The sequence below is a fragment of the Triturus cristatus genome, chromosome 7 (assembly GCF_964204655.1).
Source record: "Triturus cristatus chromosome 7, aTriCri1.1, whole genome shotgun sequence".
Classification (NCBI taxonomy): domain Eukaryota; kingdom Metazoa; phylum Chordata; class Amphibia; order Caudata; family Salamandridae; genus Triturus; species Triturus cristatus.
The window spans coordinates 555,867,626-555,890,391 of NC_140590.1; the positions used below are offsets into that span (position 1 = coordinate 555,867,626).

At 44.2% G+C, this 22,766-nt stretch overlaps 1 protein-coding gene across 5 annotated transcripts in view; it reads left to right on the forward strand.

The window, feature by feature from the left end:
- The window catches only part of GGA3 (golgi associated, gamma adaptin ear containing, ARF binding protein 3), a 730,897-nt gene that overhangs the window by 51,819 nt on the left and 656,312 nt on the right, over positions 1 to 22,766 (forward strand). For all 5 annotated transcript variants that reach the window (XM_085617036.1, XM_085617040.1, XM_085617038.1 and 2 more), the window contains exon 4: positions 19,771 to 19,869. In XM_085617036.1, the coding sequence (XP_085473162.1) occupies positions 19,771 to 19,869 (99 nt within the window). The remainder of the gene's footprint in view (positions 1 to 19,770; positions 19,870 to 22,766) is intronic.

Consider the following 22,766-nt stretch of genomic DNA (forward strand, 5'->3'; position numbering starts at 1 on the left):
AAGTATTTTGGAGAAGGGTCCTACTTTTGTCCCGTCAAGGAATACCAATTTTGTACAAATGAAGACAGAATTCATTAAATTCTGGAGGAAAATTCGTCTAACAACTTTTTTTAGTGAGCAACCTATAGTAGATAATTTCGAAACAACAGTACTGCGGAGAAAATCCACGTTCTGTCCACCATCTAGCAAAATTCCCAAGGAAGTAATTACGTTTGAAAGAACTGTGTTATCAGCAATTACAGAATTCGAGAAAAAGAAAAAAAGTTTCATGAAACCAAATATCACACAAGCACAAAAGGCGGCCCTCTCAAATTTAAAGAATGACGCTACAATAACGATAAAACAGGCCAATAAAGGCGGTGCAAACGTGGTGTGGGGCATTCCCCAGTACACCGCTGAAGTGAACAGACAACTTTGCGATAGCGAGTGCTATAAGAAAATCTCAACAGATCCCACTTGGGAACTACAAGGGCAACTTTTTAAGACCTTAAAAAATGGACATGACCAAGGCTTTCTAGGGAAAAAGGGATTTGTTTACCTACAAAACAAACATCCAAGAATACCAATTTGTTATGTACTTCCTAAGGTACACAAGGATGAAAACCATCCGCCAGGGAGACCAATAGTCTCTGGATGTGAATCTTTGTTAGAATCTATTTCAAAATTCGTGGATTATGGCTGAAGTGAAATCATTTATACAAGACACCACGGACTTCATTAATAAATTAGAGCAGATGGCTTTTGTAGAAGAAAACAACTTTCTAGTGAGTTTGGATGTGGTATCTTTATATACCCAGATACCACAGGACGAAGGACTGGCAGTACTAGCCTCATTCCTAGATAGTAGAACGAAACCAGCGAAAATTCCAACGGAATTTATTATGGAACTTGCGAAGTTTGCTCTAAAAAAGAACTACTTCAAAGATGAATTTTACTACCAGATTAAAGGAGTAGCCATGGGTCGTCCATTTGCCCCAGAGCTAGCAGTCCTGTTTATGTCCAAATATGAAGACAAATTCATTTATAACAACCCCTTCAGACAGCTGATTGGAAGTTGGATCCGCTACATCGATGATATTTTCATGGTATGGACAGGAGGGGAGAGGAAGAGCTACATTCCTTCCACGATTGGATCAACAGAACAGTCGACATAAAATTCAGTATGAATTATTCAAAACACAAAATGTCATTCTTGGATGTCGAGGTGTATGTGTCTGAAGGACAGTTGGTGACGACACTTTACAAGAAAAAAACTGATAGGAATAGAGCCCTTCATTTTTCCAGCAATCCTCCACGGAGCCTGAAAGAACATTTGCCATTTGGGCAATTTTTAAGGATAAGACGGAATCGTTCCTTCAAAGACGAGTATATATCTCATGCAAATAATCTGAGAGAAAAACTGTTAGATCGTGGGTATCCTAACAAACTCCTAAAAACAGCAATGAAGAGAGCATGGTGGACTCCTCGTGAGACCCTACTCGAGAAAAATGAGAAATCTCAGATGGATAGAATAGTATGTGTGTCAACATATTGCCCCACGTCAAACTGGCTAAAGAAAGTAATCTTCCGGAATTGGCACTTAGTGAAAAATCTTAATAAGTCTTTAACAGAATTTCCACTGTTTGGCAATACTTCTATCTTTCTTGAATGCAATCAGATTGTTAGAGCAGCATTACCAAAATCAAAAATAACCACTTTGCGAGATTACGTGGGACTACCGCCGGTAAGTGGTCATCACAAATGCGGGACATGCATTTGTTGCGAATCAAGAATGGAGGGAGAGTTGTTGACACACAATGACATTCATTGGAAACACGAAGTTTTCACTAACTAAGTCCAAATATGTAGTTTGTGTGATTTTGTGCCTGGGCAAAAAGCTATACATAGGTAAAACCAACCAGGAAATCCGTCAGAGGATTTCACAACATAAATCCAGAAATAGGAAAAACGTGTAAACTGCACCCCTAGTCAGTCACTGGCACGGACACACACATACTGAAAGAGACTTAAGATGGACTGTGATTTCTAAAGTCGAACAAGATTGCAGAGTTGGAGATCTGGATGCAAAATTAACAAAGAGAGAGGCAATGTTGATCATCCGATTCAACACAGCGGTCGATGGGCTCAATGAGATTTCAGAGATTTTCAAATTGTAATCTTCTGTCACTTAACCAACATGCAGAGCTATGAAGATGTGACAAATGAGGCAATTGTTGTAGTAGGTCGGCCGACCTCTACAGGCTAATTGGCAGGGCAAGGTCTGATTTATTGAAACATCTAACAAACAATAGGATCGCAAACACCCTGAGGCTATAAATCCTATATTGCAAAAATCTTGATATGGAGTCACACTTCTTTTTCCTTCAGTATAACGAGATGTAAACACATACAGCCATCATTTGAAATTCTAAAGGAGAATTGACTTCAGAAAATGGAAAAGACAGGCTGCAATGAATAGAATAAAAGGTTCCGTTTTGGCTGAGTGCGGAGATATTGATAACTACAATTCCCAGAGGCCCATGAGCGATGACGTCATCGTTGAGACACACTTTAATGACGAGATAGTGTGCGTCCGGTCAAACAATTTTCGGACACAGAACAAATAGGAAGTTTCCCCTGTGAAGAAATTGAATTAAAAATTCGAAGGTAAGAGGAGCTTCATAACGCATGAAAGTTATGCTCAACAGGCTGCCTTTGAGATAAACATGACGCGATTTTCACTCGTTTGAATCGCGGCGTAACCGGATACACTAAAATGCTAACATTTCAACTAAAACTCGTTTCTTTCCAGTGTACCGCCGACAAGTGTGCCCGCACAGCTGGTGTATTCATTTGAAAAAACATCCAATCAGGTACGATCAGTAACCTGCACGGTCGAGTGTCGCAGACAGAAATGATTTAGATCCCCGTCTTTCTAAAACTAGATATGTTTTTCCAGCCATGTAGCAAGTGTTTGGAACCGCCACCGGCTCCATGCCCTTTCTCGTGCAGTCACAAGTAAGAAGTTTTTGATAATAAGTATTACATCTCCTCATTCTTTTCTGATTAAAACGACAGATCAGTGACATCTTCATTTACTCTTTTTAGGATTGACAGTTGATTAAGAGAACGATTGATGTTTGAGTGGTATAGAAGGTAAGAGCTTTTGTGCACAGGAGCAATAATGAGTGAGGGCGCTTTTTTGAGGTCACTGATTAAGACAAGGTTATTCCTTTTTCATGTTTTACATCTATTCTGGTCCTGAGGAGAATCCCCTTACACGGAGGGATTCGAAACGCATAGACCATGGCGTTTAGGCTAATCAAATGAAAAATTTGTAGATTTTGGCAATTGAGTATTGTATACGTGTTTTGATAGCCTTTGCTGGTTTTTTAGGTCGAGGACTACCGGTCTGCCGAAGGCAGAACCGGAAGTCGGAAGATTTAATGTTTCCTAGAGTGGCTATTTAGCCCGCCTCTCTTTTTGCTTCTCCTCCATTGGCTGGCTTCCTAAACGGAGGCCCGCCATTGGAGGAGAGAGCCGTCCCTCCAAATAGGCTCCGTCTTTTTCAGATTCGGGGGCGTGTTCCTTGCTGTTCTTTCCACTTTTTAGCCACGCCCTTTTAGAACAGCAGGAACACGCCCCCGAATCCGAAAAAGTTACGATTCTTCCAGCCGCCATTGTTTTGCTGTTCTCTGGCTGTGACGATTGTTCTCTGGCTGTGAGGATCTTTTTTTTTGCTGTTGTGCGTTATTTGTAAGGCATTTTCCTTGTTTGTTTGTCTCGTCAGCCACCGATGATCGTTTTGCTTTTCTCTTTCCATTCGGCTTTAGCAAAGTCAGCCGTCTGTTTACTTGTGCATTGCGGTTTCACTTTTGCGCGATGCGTGTTGCTCTGACTTGTCATTGATAATGGTGTTGCTGGGACCCGTGTGTTGACGTGTTTGTTCCTGCTTGCCTTGTGTTGTTGTTTGCCATGGCTTTGTACGTTCGACGGGTATGCGTGGATTTTTCGTCTTGTCACTCGTCTCGTTTCTAGGTAAACTATTTTCACTTAAAATTATGTCCGCAATTTGTTTGTTTCCTCTCCTCGCCGTTAGTGCTTTGCAGCGGCCTGGAACAGAAAACGAGAGGAGAGTACTCCTCTAACGGGAGGGAGAGCCTGCGCCCTTCCTCCCAGAAGCAGTCCCTCCTTTTCTAGAATGGATGTGGTTCGCACTGGTGTTCACGGTAGAGGGGCGCCACGACCAGTGTACAGTGAGTGCTTGGAGAACTGCGCAGGAAAGTGGCGCCGGGCTACACTGTGATACAATTAAAAGCGACCCTACCCTGGTACCTGTGTATTCCTTTCAGCTTTATCTGCACAGCTCATATCTAAATAATCAAACAGAAATAACGCATTCTCCGTAGGTACCGATCCGATTTCACTTTATAAAATGCTAGTTCCTGAATGAAAGTAAATTATCTTTAAATCCATTTGAGGGGTGTCCTCGTTAATCGGCGTCTAACAAGTAAATATACACATATGTTGTTGTAAAAAGACGTAAACCAATAATCTAAAGTGTAGGTGTATATATATTTGTATAAAAGTGCCTGGCAGGTCTCCTTGCTTCTGTCCATTAAACGTTGACTGTCACCTTCCGTATCTATTACCCCCCCACCCCCCTCTTGGCGAGTTAGAAACGGAGGCGGACACAGTGAAGCAAAGTCCTAGATGACAAGATGTCGCCAAGATAAGAAACTGGGCTCCGCCCTCGCATCTCTCATCGACCGCCAACAGTGTAACCTGCATCTCTCGTTTCGTGTCCATTGCTTTTAAAAAATCTGCCCTCGGGGCTTTAAGTAGGCCGGGTTCCTCCAGGTCTCAGACTTTTCCGTAATTAAAACCGACCTTGAAACAGGTCCTGATTAGGCGCTATATTCACGTTCTGAGCTTTACAGGAAAAACACTAATCAGTTTCTGAACAATGGCTGTAAAACCGGTTAAGATCACGCATGTCAGCGATGTTGTTCCTGCGTGCGTTTCACATACTTGACTTAATCTGGCCTTACATAGGAGTGTTTGCTTTTTCCCCGATTTACATAGGCCGTGCCCCCTTGAGAGGCGTCCATTTTTTTAATCCCACTTAAAACACTGCGGACCTGGTTGTTCTAATGCAATTTTCCCTTCTCATAACCAGGGCACAAGTCCTAAACAAGCATTGGCATAGCCAATAGGTCTCACCTTTGGGACCTTACAAGTGTTTAGCCATGCAACACTTGATGTTGTTGCACCAAGGATATAGTGCTGGATAACTAAACACTTATAAGGTCCAAAAGGCGAGACCTATTGGCTATGCCAATGCAGCCGTAGCAATCATATGAATGCAGGCATGTACACATGTCTTTAAAAAAAATAAAGAAATTTTAAAAAACACAAGTGATCTACAACTCAGCAAAAAACTGAAGTTCAGATTTTCACACACTACTCTCTAGGAACACACACTTTAGCTATACAACCATTATCTCAGCGGATTCATAAATCCAAAACACTCACGGTGCAATTGAAGGAAATGTGTAGGTGCACTGGGAAACAATTGTCATGATAGTACAGGCCTAGAGCACCAAACAGAAACAAAGACAAGAAACCTCTGAAAGTAGAATCACCTTTAATCAAAATCCCATGACTATAGTAAACAGTTTACCGAAGGGGAGTAAGGAACAATTTAAAAATCTATTGTTCAAAAGAACTCTCTTGAAGCATCGTTGCTGCCACCAGGTACTCAACATAAGCACCTTGGAAAGATGAGCTGCTGAGTGAGCCCTGCTTGTGTCCAAACCCATTACAGGGTGGTGTCAGGCCTCTCTGTGCATCAGGTGCATTAGGCCACTGAGCTAAGAAATATCCCCCAGATCCACACACCCTCTGAACAAGGAGAAGGTTGACACATGTACAGCAGAGCAAGACGGAGAATAAAGACGTTTCCCAAAAGATATCAAACTGACATCCTGTTTCCCAATTTCCAAATCATCTGCTGTTTTGAAATGCTTTTGAGCCACATTTTGCATCTTTGCCAACATGATCCATTCTTTTGAATCTGAGGAGTCAATACCTTTAGAATACACCTGCAATTAGGATTGTAAGAAAATGTGGAGCGGTGCTGCATCACTGCCCCAACATGTCCGAATGATGCAATGTGAGAAGGAAGGCATTTATAATATCATTCATACTGTAAGATTGCAACTACAGGTCACTCGCAACTACAAACTAAGCCAGGATTAAAACACAACATGCACAAGAGACTACCTCACAACATCCCTCTCCCTCACTACATCACTGTTTCACTACCTCACTCTCTCACTACATAACTCTCTCTACCTCACTACTCCACTCTATCTCACTACCTCACTATCTCACAACTTCTCTCTCTCAAAACATCACAACTTCACTCTCTCTCACTCACTACCTCAATCACTCTATCTCACTACCTCACTCTTTCTATCTCACTAACTCACTTTCACTCTCTCTTTCACTACCTCTCTCTCTCTATCTCACTACATCACAACATCACTCTATGCTTATATATCACTACCTCACAACATCCCTCTCCCTCACTACCTCACTCTTTCACTACCTCACTCTCTATCTCACTACCTCACTCTCTATCTACCTCACTCTCTCTCACTACCTCACTCTCTATTTCAATACCTCACTCTCTCTCTGCTAATGCAATAGGTATCACATATGCAAAAAAAAAGTTAATGCCAATAGAAATGACAATGCCATTTATTTAGGGATACAAAAATGATTAAAAAAATAATGAGCAATACCAATAGCTCTACCTATAATATTGCCGAGACCATTGCATTGTAAATGCTTGTTTTATTAAGCTTTTTGTACTAAGCTTTGTGTACAAAGTGTGTTCTCAGAGAAATTATCTGTAGGAGCAGGTTTGGGTGGGTGTATGACTGGTAGTGAAGAGGTTTGTGAGTTGTTTAGTGAGTTTGGATATATGACAGAGTGATTCGCCTGTTGAGAGTGTGCACAAGAGTATGAGAGTTGCTAGTTTAGTTGAGTCTTTTAAGAATGAGAAAAGGGTAAAGGGTGGGTTGTCTTACTTGTTAAAGAACATTTAAAAATTTCAGAGCTACAGGCAATAAATTGTGGTTTTGTTAGGAATTTAATGTAATTGTTTAAAAAAAAGCTGTGAATTAGATCCAACGGAAAAAGTGGTTGTGGTGGCATTTGTTCTGTTCAATGCACCAGAAACAGATTTCGAAGTTATTTGCAGCACTGGCGCTCTTTTTTGTTATTTAAGTACAGTAGGCCTGTCCTTGCTGCATTAGAGCCAAACCCTGTTTTTTGTATCTCTGATATGATAAGAAGGCAAAATACTGATTGCCTTAAAGGTGTTCCAGACAGCTGTCATTGGATAGCAGAGGAGATATAGAGTAGGGCAATGAGGTCAATTTGGAAAATCCCACTTGAAAATATCTTTGGTTGAATTAGTGCACAATCCTGAGGGAATTAGATGTCGACATCAGAATAAGCACATAATACTTGTATAATAACTCTTTAGTGCATACGTTAATGGTATTACCCTTTCAACTGTATTATTTTAAAGCCAGAGAGAAAAGAACTAAGGTGTCTACCACCATGTTTCATGAAGTATACCATTGAATATGGGAAGGAAATGCATGTACAGCTTGATTTTCGATGATGCTGACCCTATTGTAACTCTGGGAAAGCTATTAAAAAATCAACGTGGATGGTTTTCACCAATGACATGACTAGCTAGCAAATATCTGTCAGATCCTCATCAGATTTTCCTGTAGTTGAATCAAGTCTCGAAGGCCTGCAGTGACTGCTCATTGATGAACCTGAAGGCCATACAGGATTGCGAGGTGAAACTCTATCATCAAGCATCGCAAGACTCCTTCGAGATCGGTCCAAGTCCACAGGTCGGTCTCAGTCCCATTCCTGGTTCTGAAGTTGCATCAGTCAATCCAGAGTTTGTTCATCGTTGGTTTCCAAATCTTCGGATAGGTGAAAAAAAATATATAAGCATGACTCTGCCCCTTCCCATCACTCTTGCACTCCTTAGAAGGCCCGAGTACCCATTCCTCCCGATCTCGCTCCCAAAGCCGTTCGATTTCTGAACGAATTCCGCAACTTGTTCCGGCACAACCAGACTCTCCGGGGCTGTCTGCGACACTGAGGCAGATCCATGAGTTCCCTGAGGCCATTCTCTGGCTCTCTGACCTCTTTTCAACTCCCTTTGGTGCACCTGCGAGCCCTAAGTAGCCGACAGGGACTCTGTCTGATACCTCAAGCAGGTTCGCAGTCGGTCATAGTTGGACCCTCTCATACACCCACAGTCTCCTTCCTGCTCCTGTAGCGACTCTACTTTCGACTTCACGATCTATTCAGGTTCCCTGAGCATCAACGCCAATGAAGATTCCATCTCCACCAGAGAACGAGGTGCCCATTGCTCTCGCTAGTGCTGAGTCTGCGCCACTAAGACCTCGGCCGTAGCCACTCTCCGTTTTCACCATACCATAACCTGCGCTTGAAATCCTACCTCCACAAGGAAGACCCCACACATTGCATTCCTTTTCTTGGAACAGATTCTGACAACAAATAAAATGCAGTGGATGAAATTGACCAACCCTACTATGGAGTGAATCGGAATGAGCACATCCGACAGGCCATTGGCCCTGACACCTCTCCTGATTATGGACTTCTCACACTCTAGGTCCTGCTATTGAAGAGAGTGCTTGCTTTGCAGTGGTCATGTGGAGTGCAGCCGAAGTGCTCGAACTACAGTGCCCGACCTTAGTGGTCAAACCCAATGCCTTGAACTAAATTTTGCAGCCAGGACAAACCACTGCTGAGCCTCTACTACCTTTTAATGAGGCACTAGTTGATACTCTCATTTGGGTCAGGGCAAAAACTTACTCGAACCCCCCAGTAGATCACCAAATTGCAAGACACCACTATTCTGGCCCGAGTGACCCTACATTTTTGTCTCAACACCCCTCTCCTGAGAGCTGAGTGATGCAGGCATCTTCCAGTTGGACACACCCAAATACTTTTTTTACTACTGGCCATGATAGGGAGCACAAAAGAGTAGATAATTTTGAGAAAAGGGTGTTTTCTTCCACCACTTTGGCCTTGAGGTCTGTCATTGTCAGTTGTCTGCTAGACTGCTATTTCTATGCTCTTTGGGATCCTTGGATCAAGTCCTCCCAGGTGTCCTGAAAAACCTTTGACGTGTCCTGACCCAAGCCATACAGGACGGTTGTGATGTGGCCACATTCACAATTCGATTGGGCAAGTCGTTGGCACCAGTAATGCCATTTCTTGCCATGATTGGCTGCGGTCAACGGGGTTTTCAGGCGAGGTGATATCCATTTGTCCCTTATGGACTTGCCCTTTGACGGAACTCGCCTTTTGGAGATGAGGCAGATTTCGCTCTGTGGCAGTTCAAACAGAGCAGGGCCACAGCACCCTTCCTGAGCCTATCTCGAGCCAGTCAGCCTACCACCACTTGATCCTGAAAGCTGTTATCACCGCGTTGGCACGTATGGCTCCTGTTCTGGACATCTGCCAGGCAGCTAAAAATTTCCCAGCTTGAAAAGAAGTTGTTTTTATTCAAACTGTGCCAAAATAAATATCTAATATAAAAATATAAAGAAGATTTTAGAACTTAGGTGAAAGGCTTTGTATGCAGTTTTTCAAGGCATATGAATATGCGACCCTTGACCCTGTACCAGGCAGGTCGCTCCCTACATCGCACAGCACCACCTGTGTGCCCGTGTCCCTGAGCTCGCTGCTGCCGCTTCTGCTGCAAGTTCGAGACCCTCCTCCACCCGCAGGCTACCACCTGCACCTCATCCCTGGTGGCCAGTGGTAGGCTGTAGGTTTTCTATGCGCTCGCTCTGCCCTTTATTTTTTCCTGTCTGCCCCGCTGTGTTTTGCTTCTGTTCTGCGCTGTAATTCTGTTTTTATTCCTCCCGTATTCCTTTTTGTACCATTTTGTGCCCTTCTGCAAATTTTTGCCCGCTCGGCACTCCTGTTCCTGCCCCTGCGTCCCCTGTGGCCCCGCCCCCCGATCGTCCATTCTTCCCGCTGCTCCTCCCTCCCACCTCCCGTCCATATGGCGGCCGCTGCACGGCCACGCAGCGGACGCGCCACTGGCACGCCGAAGGTGTGCCTAAGGCAAGCCCGACTGCGCCTGGACCGCGCCCAGCGCCAGACCCCCCTGGCCCCCGCGAACGCCACGACACCCGATGTCGCTACGATGCCAGCACTCAATGCTGGCCGATCACACACACCTGCTTCCGGGCCACCCCGAAGCGCACCCAAGGACCCTTCTCCTGCCGGAACTGCAGCTACACCAGCCTCCAAGCCACCACTAAGTCCACTGGGGTAGGACGCAACAACCTCCGATGCATACTACTCAACACCCGCTCCGCCCGCAAGCTCACCATCAAACTCTGGGACCTACTCGACTCCTCCTCCAGTACATCGCCTTCCTGACAGAGACCTGGTTGAACCCCTCCTCGGCACCCGACATCGCCATAGCCATTCCTGACGGCTATAAGATCACCCGCAGGGACCGCACCAACAGAGCAGGAGGAGGAATCGCCATCGTCCACAGAAACACCCTCAGAATCTCGACCAATACCGACGACACCCTCTGTGCCGCCGAACACCTGCACTTCCAGATCCACACCAACCCCAACACCACCCTCAGAGGAACCCTCATCTACAGACCCCCTGGCCACAGTTCTGCGACTCCATCGCAGACTTCGTCAGCACACACGCCCTTGCGTCCACGGACTACATCCTCCTCGGAGACCTGAACTTCCACCTCGAGAACACCAACAACAGTAACTCCACCACCCTGCTCGACAACCTTGGACTCAAACAGCTCGTCACGACTCCCACCCACTCCGCCGGACACACGCTCGACCCCATCTTCTCGGCCAGCAACCACGTCGCCTTCAGCCACACCACCGAACTCCACTGGACCGACCACCGCTGCATCCACTTCACCTTCGAGAAGCCTACCACGCACCACCTCTCACAACGGGCCCCCTGCCGCAGCTGGAGCAAAGTCACCGAAGACCAGCAGGTCACCACCCTTGCCCGAAACCCACCACTACCGACACCGACTCCGCCACCAACAAACCTAAGGCAATGGATCGACGACTGCGCCAACACTCTCGCCCCGACCAAGAAACCCTCGAACAGATGCACCGACAGAAAAGCCATCTGGTTCACCGCTGACCTCCAGGCATCCAAGCAGGCCTGCCGTAGGCTTGAGAAGAAGTGGCACCACGAACAGACACCTGACAGCAACACAGCCTTCAAGAGTGCCATTCGCAGACACCACCAACTCATCCGAAACGCCAAATGGACCTTCAAAGAGCGCATCGACAACAACAACACACAACAGCAAAGAGCTCTTCAACATCGTGAAGGAACTCTCCAACCCCAGCTCCAACTCCGACGACATCCCGCCATCACAAGACCTCTGCGACTCCCTAGCCACCTTCTTCCACGACAGCTTCAACAACCAGGCCCCCCCGACAGACACCGACACCTCAGACTCACCGCCCACTAGCCACATCGACCCCCTGCTTTCCTGGACCCACGTCAAAGACACCATCAAAATCATGAACACCATCCATGCCGGCTCACCATCTGACCCCTGCCCGCACCACATCTTCAACAAAGCAAGCTCCACCATTGCATCCCATCTGCGCAAGATTATCAACAGCTTCTTCGAGACCGCCACCTTCCGGGAGAGCTGGAAGCACGCCGAGATCAACGCCTTAATCAAAAAACCCAAGGCAGACCCCAAGCACCTCAAGAACTTCCGGCCCATCTCCCTACTCCCGTTCCCGGTGAAAGTCATCGAGAAGATTGTCAACAGGCAACTGACCTCCTTCCTCGAAGAGAACAACATCCTGGACTCATCCCAATCTGGATGCTGCAGCAACCACAGCACCGAAACAACCCTCATCGCCGCCACCGACGACATCGGGGCCATGCTGGACAACGGAGAAACCGCAGCCCTCATCCTCCTGGACCTTTCGGCCGCCTTCGACACAGTCTGCCACCACACCCTCCGCACACGCCTCCACAACGCAGGGATCCGGGACAAAGCCCTGGACTGGACCACCTCCTTCCTCACCGGTAGAACCCAGAGTGTTCGCCTCCTCCCATTCCATTCTAAAGACGCCAAGATCATCTGCGACGTACCCCAAGGATCGTCCCTCAGCCTGACACTCTTCAACGTCTACATGGCACCGCTCGCCAACATCGTCCGATCGCACGACCTCAACATCATCTCAAACGCTGACGACACCCAGCTGATCCTCTCCCTCACCAAGGCCCCCACCACCGCCAAATCTAACCTCCACAAAGTATTGACGGCCTCACGGGTGAGTAGTGCGCTCTACAAATGGATTGATTGAAAATATATCAAGCTTAAGTTTGGCCCCAGTGCAGTGAGATGGAGACCCAGTTGATGTGGTCAACCAATGTGTGCTCGAGAATGGCATGTATTATCTAAGAGTGTTCAGAAGTTTGTTTCTGCTTCTATGAGCGGGGCCTCAAATTATTTGAATATTAACTTACTTAGATCACACAATCTATTTGCAGGAATGCATGTGCGCAGAATGCAGCTGATTGTCAGTTTACCTCCACAATGTGCTCTTGCTACCTGTAGTCTTTAGAGTCCAATATAAGTTACCTATTATGACTTCTAAAGAGCTGCAGATTCTTGGATTATGGTATTTGTGGCAATAAAGCGTTCTTACTGTCTAAAGTTCTTGGATATACTTCTGTTCTGCACGAGTATTTTACATCCTACCAGCGCATATTTTTTAGATGGAGATAGAGAGTAAAAGATAGGTCTGCAGAGAGAGAGAGCTTGTGAGAAAGAAAAGATATGTATTGATTTATCATCCCCAACAAATATTGAGGTGTCCCTGGCCAGACAACAAGACTCCCTTTACATGTATCTTTTCCTTAAATGTGCAATGCTAAAATCACATAATAATGTTCAGTACTTTAATTTTCCCATCATCAGCCCTATATTTACATGATGCGGTGTTACAACTCATCTCATTGGAACAGTGGTTGTCTCACAGACAACCATTGTTTTGTCTTTTTAAGGCAAACTAGTTCTACTTTTCCCTCTCCAACTGACCTTTGAAAATTTGTTGTAAAGTCTGTTTATTGAAAGTAAAGCACAAACAAAGGCCAAACAAGTGGAGGACACGTGTCGCAGTAAGAGAAACCGCAAAATAATATCCTCACCCGAGCTGCACATCAAAACATCAGGAGAAAGTCAACCCACCAGAGGCATAGGCCGGACTATGCAGCAGAGTATCAATCCCTCCCTCCCAAAGTGTGGCAAAGTGGAGAAATACAAAGCGTGCTATCCTCCCAAACCTTAATCAACATAGCATTATTCCTAGGCCCAAGGGAGTAAATATGGAGAAAACTAGGGGTCGAAAGCCATTCCAGGGTACGGTCATCCTGTGGGAAAGGGCATCGTTAACACAGCCATACATACATTAGAAACATGTTAAGCTTGGCCTTAACAAAGGTAAGACCTTCACATCATTAAAAGAAAAAAACGCCTTAAACTGTGAAAATAGTAGAGAACTATCTCCACGTTTATAGAAACAATGACACACAACAAAGAAATGGAAAAAGAAGAAACCCAAGAGGAAAGAACAAATGAGGGGAAACAATCAGAGTGAGCTTCCCTCAAACGGGGAGGGGACAGAGCTCAGATGTGCTGTTGGAAGCTAGAGCCCGGTATGGGGCCTGTAGGGGGTTCAAAGGGATGCAAGGAGTGGGGGGTCCTGTATTTTGTTTCAGGGGGATCTTTCTGGGGATTCCGGCTTACGTCCTCTAGAGAAAGGCTCCAACAAGTCCTCAAACAGCTGGAGAGCTCGTAGTTTGGGAGTTACCAATCGGGAGTGTTCAGTCCTGGAGAAGTGCTGGATAAGTGGCTGCCAAATGCGCTTAAATTGTGTGTGTCTATGGTTAATGCGGGCTGTAAGCAGTTTGAAGGCCAAGACATCCCACAACCGAAGAAACCAAATGGTAATAGGAGGAGGGGTGCGGCTTCTTCCAATATAGGGCGATGGACTGGCTGGCCGCTCCTAATAAATGGAGAATCAAGTGCCAGTCTACATTTGACATGGCTTTCAAAGTGCTAGGTTTGATGCCCAAAATCGCCACTCCCTGGGAGAAAGGAACTGGGAAACCCACCACTTCTTTAATGTGACTGAGAACCTCCTTCCAAAATGGTGAGAGACCAGGGCAGGACCACCAAATGTGCAGACAGGCCCCTCTATCACTCATTCATCGCCAGCAGGTCGAGGGATAGTTTGGGAACATTTGATGGAGGCGGGTTGGGGTGTAGTACCACCGTGTCATCAATTTGTATGATGATTTGCGCTGCAATGTACTCCGGTACACCCTGGAGATGCCCACCCCTCTGAGGGAATATTCTTTTCCAGGTCTAATGCCCAGCGTGTCTGGTAGCCATGGGTTGTGGGTCGTTGTGAGTGTTGTAAAACAGTAGGTTTTAGAGATCAATCTTATTGGCCCCTCAAATTTACGAACCAACGTTTTAAAGGGGGTGAGCTGTCAATTGGCCTCTTGGACATATTTTTGAGAGCTAAGCCAGTGCTGTACCTGGTAGTATTGCATACACGCCCCCTCTGAGAGGTGAAAAATGTGTCTGCATTGTTTGAACGTACGGAAGACGTTACTCTAAAAAAAGTCCTGGATGACTCGCCGCTCCTCCACCGTCCATGCATCAAATGCCTGAAGGTGCAAGGCAGGGGGGAATAGAGGGTTACGCGTTAGAGGTGTGTTAGGGGAGGGGAACGTAGTTAAGAGTTGGGCAACCGCCAATCTGTCCCAGATCTCCAAGCCTGTCCTCGTAGTGGTAGCAAAGTACGCGCTGCGGGGGCGAGCCCCACACGGGAGTCATGCTAGATCCCACAGAGGTCTACAGGTTACCGCACGGTCCAGATGGAGCCAATGCTTCTTGCTTTCTCCAACTATCCATTCTGATATAAACCGGAGGTGGCAGGCCCAGTAGTATTCCGACAGTTTGGGGCAGGCAAGGCCACCCCGGCTCCGGGGGAGCATAAGGATCTTATTAGAAAAGCGATGACGAGAAGTCCCCCATATAAATTTGGTAAAGTCCTGTTGCAGGGCCAAGATATCCGCTTGTGCTATCGGGGTGGGAGGGTCTGAAAAAGGTAGAGGACTTTAGGGAGAAAAGACATTTTAATGGTGTTGATGCGTCCTAACCATGCAAGGGGGAGGCCATTCCATCTACGCATTTCCTCCCGTACGCTTTTCCTATATCTGGGCCAATTCGACGCGGTCCAAGTCGAGAGTGTAGGGGTCAGATCCAGGCCCAGGTATCGAATCGACGCATCAGTCCATTGAACAGGGATCGAGTCCCACAGTTCCTGGACTTCCGAGGCCTGAAGCGTTAGATTAAGGGCGTGAGATTTAGTAAGGTTAATCTGATAACCGAAGGCGTCTTCAAAGGACCGTAAGAGCGTCGCCTCAGCAGGGAGGGAGGTTGGTGGGGAGGAAAGGGATAGGAGAAGGTAGTCAGCGAAGAGGGAAGCTTTATGCTCGTAACCTCCCATGAGAATACCACGTATATCTTTATCTCGATGTATAGCAATGGATAGGGGTTCCACCACGAGGGCAAATAGGAAGGGGGAAAGCGGGCACCCCTGTCTAGTGCCGCGATGGATAGGAATAAGGGCTGTAAGATGTCCATTAAATCGAATGCGAGTGGTGGGTTTTGCACTGACAGCCATCAGTTTAGAGATCAACCAGGTCCCAAAAAGCCCCAGTCAAATCGAATGCCTTCTTCGCGTCTAGGGACACCAGACAGGCAGGAATATTTCGGAGCTGTGCTTTCTCCACCAGATGGGCTATCCGGCAGATATTGTCCACCCCCTGACGATGACAAATAAACCCCACTTGATAGGGGTCTATAAGACCTGGAAGATGTGGCTCTAAGCGGTTCTCCAGGATTTTCGTATATAGCTTGGCGTCCGTGTTTAACAAGGCAATAGGGCGAAAAGATGTGGGTAGGGTCATGTCCTTCCCTGGTTTGGGGGTACTTCCGCCTTGTTCGTTGTGGGGGAGAGACCAGAGCTATCAGTGAAGCCATTAAAAATATGGAGCATATGGTCCTGGAGTTGTGGGTAAAAAACCCAATAGAAAGTAGCAAGTGACCGACAAACTGTCAGGTCCTGGGATTTTCCCGACGGGAGCTGCCTCAGCGCTTTGGCTATTTCATCGTGGGTAATAGGGTCGTCTAGCAATTTTGTGACTTAAGCATCAATAGGGTCCCAAGGACAGGAGTCAAGAAAAGCCGCAACAGTGTTGGGTGAACAAGGAGCACTTGCGTATAGATCCTTATAAAAATTCTCTAGTTCAAGGCTCTTGTCCGCTTCCGAGATGGCCCAAGTGTCATCCTGCCGCCAAAGCTTAGCAATATGAGCCCGTGTAGTCTGAGCCCGAAGCCGGCGAGCTTGACACGCCTCCTTTAAAAATGTGAAGGTTGACACCAGAAACGAGTGTCCACACCACACTTTTCCTGTTCAACAATCAAACCACTTATCTTGATGGAGGCAATCTAGCAGGGGGATGTCGGTACTGGAATAAGAAATGTCGATTATAGTAATGAGGATTTTTAGTAATGAATCTTAGCATTACCTCCTCACACCTTACTTGTGTCATTCCTTACATACATCAAGACTTAGCAGTAAACATCCCAAGTCCAAATGTAATGCCATAATTATAACTTGGTGAAGTTAGAAACACTCACTAGAGTACATTAGTCTGGGATCAGAGAAGACAAAACTCTGGACTGGAAGACCAAGGTCTCTTTGCTGCCCATTTCCAACCTGTAGTCAGAAATAGATGTAGAAGTAGGAACCCAGATAAACTACAAGGGAAGTGTCTTCTGCATCTGCCCAAGAGGTAGCCCAATCTCTAGTGCGCAGTCCCTGCCCAGAACCATAAAGAACGGGCTTTAAAATTGTTAAAAGGTTAAAAAATTGACAAAAAGAATGTCCCATTCTTAACATCACAGGACCTGAATGGAGTAATTGCCCTATTAACATCTGACAAGTCTGATGCTTCCTACTGTTCAGAGAGCAGTGAAAAAAGAATTTGGTGTTATCTCCTGCTATGTATAAACATCCGAGACACATGTAGGGTGGAAGTAATGCTTAGAATGAAGTACCATTGTGGTAATACTGCATTTTCAGTTGCTACTAAGGTCGGTACTGGCTGGTGTCTTTGGTCATCACGAAGAGTTAACATCGGTGTTGTAATGGTTACCTCCTCACTTTCGCTAGCCAAATGTACAGAAAACATATCAATATTTGTATTTAGTGAATTGATGAATCTTTGCATAGAGGCACTCGTCTTCATATGAGGTAATAATTTCATTTCTAATTCCTGATTATAGAATTTGTTTTTATTATTAATATTGGTTAGCGAATTTGACCCTGAAATTAAGAACCGACATTAGAAAAGGACAGGCAAGTTCAAGGTCAACGTGGTTATTTCCCATCGTGGGGACAAATACTCATAATGGCAAAATTTTGAAGTGCAGGTACCGGCACCTTCCCAAAACATTGATTTCTGGCTCTGGTATCTCCCTATCTTAAATTTGCCATTCTTATAATGTAGCCAATGTTGTATTTATTTATAAAGTTTTTTATTGCGCAAACAAGATCTGTGAGGGTATCAGAGCGCTTCACAAGGGAAGGGAATGGATACATCCGTAAAAGACAGTAATAAAGTGCATTTACGACATAAAATATAAACATAGAAGAGTATCACATCTAGGAGCGCGATCTCTTTAGGAGACAAAGCAGCAATGAACACTGTCTGGTGCTGTTACAGAAATATGTTTGTGTTTTATTCTGACACCCTAACTTAGATCGTCCGCCATCTTCCTGGTTGTATTTTCTATATAAAATATTGAAATTGGAAGAAAATTGTTCTGTCTATCACTGAGAAATCCTAAAACGTACTCTTGGCATAGTTACATTTATTTCTAATGATTTCCTGGTTACGAAATCTTGTAAAAGTTTGATACACACCCTTCAACATTCTGATGTATTACATTGTCGTCCCAGCATTAACACTTCGCACCGGGAAACCCTTTTGATGTCACTGTTAGGACTATACATATAAACTTTCATTCAATTATTCATTCACTAACTCCTGGTTTAGTATAATAGCCCAGGTCCTTGTCTTTCTTATTCTCTGGGGAGAAGTTGAGGAGGGGACTGGGGGAATAGACCTCAAAACAAGCCACAAAAGGTGTTTGGGGAACCAAAACTTAACACATTCTCTAAAGACATTTGAGGGTTGTCACTGCCATGGAGAATTAAAGTTTGTATCTGAAGGAGGCCCTGTGTCTCCTCTTCTCTCATATTGTTGGTGGGGTCCCCTTGGTGCTGCACCTCTGAACGTTTGCTGTTAGATATAATGAACACACATTAACCCTTGGTAACCCAGGAATTAAACTGACCGCTACCGAAAATCACTTGATGTGTGGTTTGTCTAAGACCCCAAGGCAGTTCTGGTTAGCTGACTTCTGGTGAAAGAAACATATGGCTAATATACAATAATAATATTTACTGGAAAGAAAAAAATAATATGGTTATAGTTCAACACTCTGCTCTTGTATTGTGATGCAAATCACTCATCCCATTTTTAGCTAACAAAATATCTCCTGTAGTCTCTTGCCCTGCCAGATTTGAATCCACCAATATGTTGTCAGAAAAAGGCAACCCTGTCTGCTCACCTGGATCCATGCCATTGCAGTTTTGCGACTACTAGAAGTACCTGCCTGAGCCCTTTAGAGTTGTATTGCTGACGGATAAGCTACGGAAGCCAGCACAAGCATCTCCATCACAGCTTTATACATATATGTAGATTAAAAAAAAAGAGCTTCCTTCTGCTACACTCACTGCTTGTCACAAAACATACCATGGTTCCTTATAACTAAAGATGGAAGGAAACCTGACTTCATAAGGGTCTATGTCATCTGTGGCAAGGTCTATCGGATGGGCGATGGTGGGGTGTGGGACTTTATCCTATGGCATTTATCTACAAGGGTTGAAGGGCTTGGTGGAGAGGCGCGCAAGTCATTTTTGATGATTTTTTATTTTTATTTAGAAATCTGCTTTTGGTGATGTCGATCTCTTCATAATGGAAAGACTGGAATGTGGAAGGAGTGATGAGGAAATAATATATTTGATTGCTTCCTTACTTTCACGCCTTTTTATGTTTGATTAATATAAGGTGTATTCTTACCCTCCCCCTTCTAAATGTAAGAGTGAAAGCACATGAAACACACTAAAATGTAACTGTCTTAGACAGCCTCTGCAACCTCTCAACAACCAATGTTTTTGTAATGTTCTACTCTGTGTCAGTCTGTGTGACAGGAGATGGAATGGTAAATATTGAGAGAGCAAGTGGATCTTCTGCATCTGGGTCTGCCACATTGTCTCAGTGGCATGCTCTGAATGTCCAAGGTGAGCCTTCTGGCTCCCACCCATTGCAGTGGCTGTGTGAATGATAATGTTGTAGTTGTATTGTATTACTTCTCTGATCAGGTCTATGAGCACTTCCCTTCTGATAGAAGTGTGTGGTATCAATATAAAGGGCCAAGCATGACTAGGTGCTGACACTAACTCTTCTGTTTTGTTGCAGGTGCTTGAAGCCTGCATGAAGAACTGTGGACGGAGGTTTCACAGCGAAGTTGGAAAGTTTCGCTTTTTGAACGAGTTAATAAAAGTGGTGTCACCAAAGGTTAGTGTGCTATTATGTCTTATTCTTCAAGCCTTTCAAAGCATGTATTGCACCCTTCTTTTATAGTACTCACACAAGCACACTCATTACCAATACCCAAACAAGCACACTTTGATCTGTCATGAGCACTGTCTCGCTTTGAGTTCTGTCATAAGCACACTCGCTCTTGGAAATGTGTTAACTAAACTATCTTCATTTTAGGATTGTTTCAAAAGCACTTCCAGGACTGTTATCAGACTTGTGATATTGCACTGTGGGATTATTACAGATATTGGAAGTACAGATACACTGACACCTAGCATTATAACATTTTAGCATTACAATGAACATTCTTTTCCTTTATAGGAATGTTACAAGCACACCTGCTCCTGAAGTTCTTATCGAAATGGTTCAGCCCGCTAGAATATCTTTATTATTATTTTTTTGTATTAAGGTTGAAATAAGTGTAACGATTGTAGATGCAAAAAGAAATGTAAATTTTTTGCTGCTGCAGGGAGTCAAGAGGTGTTTGATTTATCGGTGTCGTTCATTTAAATAGGAACCAGAGTTGCTTTCATTCCGCATGATTGATGCTTCCCACAACTTATGTCGAAAATGCTTAACCTGACTATACCTCTTTGTTGCTTTGCATCTTTCTGTTAGACCTTGCGCGGTTATTACCTAATATACAGGTTTCACATGTAGTAAAGACAATCCAGGCCACCATGTATGTACTAAGTTCTGATGTAACAACTATTTGTAGTTTTATTTTGTTCACTGCTATAAAGGTAAGCCAATCCACAACTTTGAAAGTTATCAATTTCCTTAGCTGCTAGAATTAGAATGTATATTATTGTGTTTTGAGGTAATTGACATTCATTAGTCCAGATCTCCGTAACCTGTTGCTGTTCGTCACACCAAATGGGCTAAATTAGGAAGCATTCACTAAAGTTTGTTCAGCTTTCTTAAGCGCTTCACCAGCAATTAGTGAAAATAATCAGATCACAAATAAGTAGTCTGTAGGAAGAGAATTTGTTTGCATTTGGAAAATCGATGTTTTGTCTTTGCCAGTACATACACTTTATTTAATTTTGCAGTTTCCTTTTCAGGCCCCAGTATTCCTTCACTCCTATTGTCCAATCTTGAAGGTATTATAAATCAGTTGTCTCGCAGATGAATGTTTACGGGCTAATTGAGTTCATAGCTCGCTGCTTCTCTAACGCCAAAGGGGAAATTACCTTTCTGAATTGCAAATAACAGAGAAATTCCCCACTCGAATGAGAAAAGACAGTGGAATATCTAACTTATCTTCTGCCTTCAATAGATCATGAATTTTATGAGTACCTCTATTGTACTAACTGCCCAGATTAACAGGATAATTTGCAATCTTGGGTTTAGCCTTAGTGTCATAAAGACTGAGCATCCAGTGGTGGTTATTAGCAAAATATCTTTCCCACACATTGCCTTCTCAATGACTTTCAAACCCAGAATATTCCTTCTGGTCCTTAAATAATCTATATTCAGACAACTGGTTGAACCTATAATAGTTTGTTCAAAATTAACCTCAATTGAAAAATAAGTTTTTGTTAGTTAAAGACTATTAATAGTTTTGATGGACATGAACTTCCCCATGCTCCCTAAAATCTGTCAGTTTGGGTAGTTTGTCTGTACGCACTTCCTCTCTCCAAAGTAATTTAAGAATGATTTTGTCTAAATTCCTTAAACTGATGTTGGAGTCATTGTAGCCGACTTAGAGTTAGAATAAAGAAAGTCTGCGTTGCAAGAGTAGTGTTATTGCTTTCCCATGTACCTCCTATTCCAGTGTAAGTGAGACCATGTTTAGACAACATTTTTCAATACCTCTATAATATTCATATTATCCTCCATGAGATCTATGGTATCATGAAGGGTATATGAAAATAGTTTACTGAGGTTCTTGATGTGATTAGTCCATTGGATGGCACAATTGCTTTGGTGCTTAAAAACACAACTGTGTACAAATGAATCACTTTCATAAGGTCTGGAATACTGTCCACTGGTGTGTGTGTATATACAATACCCTGTCTTTTCCCTATGCTTGTAGTTTACTTGTCCCCATCCAAATCTACTTATTCGATATCTGCGTTGAACCACAAGATGGACAATATAAATACACAGTCAAAAGCTTATTGTGGAAAAAGGGCCTGACACATCAGTAGATATAGGAGTTGGTGCTGTCAAATTGCAAGCTTTGCTTCAAAAGCCTGTTTGGTGGAAGGAGTCACTATATCACCCCCACAAATCAATTTGCCACACTGCCATAGGTGATGCAACACAGGTTAATCAAGCTATTTTTTTCCCTTGTCTGGGTCAAAGCCCGAAGTACGTTTAAGCCTTTTCTTAATGACCCAACTGGATAAACAGAAATTAGGGTTGGATTATAGGCTGCAATTTTGAGGAAATGTTTATAAACATCTTTGGAAATTCTGTGTGGCTATAGGTAATGTCACTATTTCATGAACTTATTAGCAGCCACTAAATTTTTCTTTTGATGATTTTGGTAGATTGGTTTTGTTTGCCAGCAAGCTATCATGAAGCTAAGGCTTGTAATGCCTCTTTTTATTATTTTTTTTAAATATCTTTTTCTTGGCAGTATTCAGATGGATACAGCTTGCAACATTAATGAGGTAGTATACAATTGAGGTAAGTAGTACACCAGAAGGCAGTGTTTCAGGAATGTATTTTTATTATTGCCATATACATCCTTCCCTGTATTCTAAACACCCATAGTCGACCTTCCCCAGTTTGTAAAATCTTCCCACCACCCCCAACATGTTCCTTTCCACATCCAACAAATCTAATGGGCAGTATTATTGCGGGACAATCAATTGCTGGCATCCCTGTCTAGTCTAAGAAACTAGCCGTAGGCTGCAATGCCC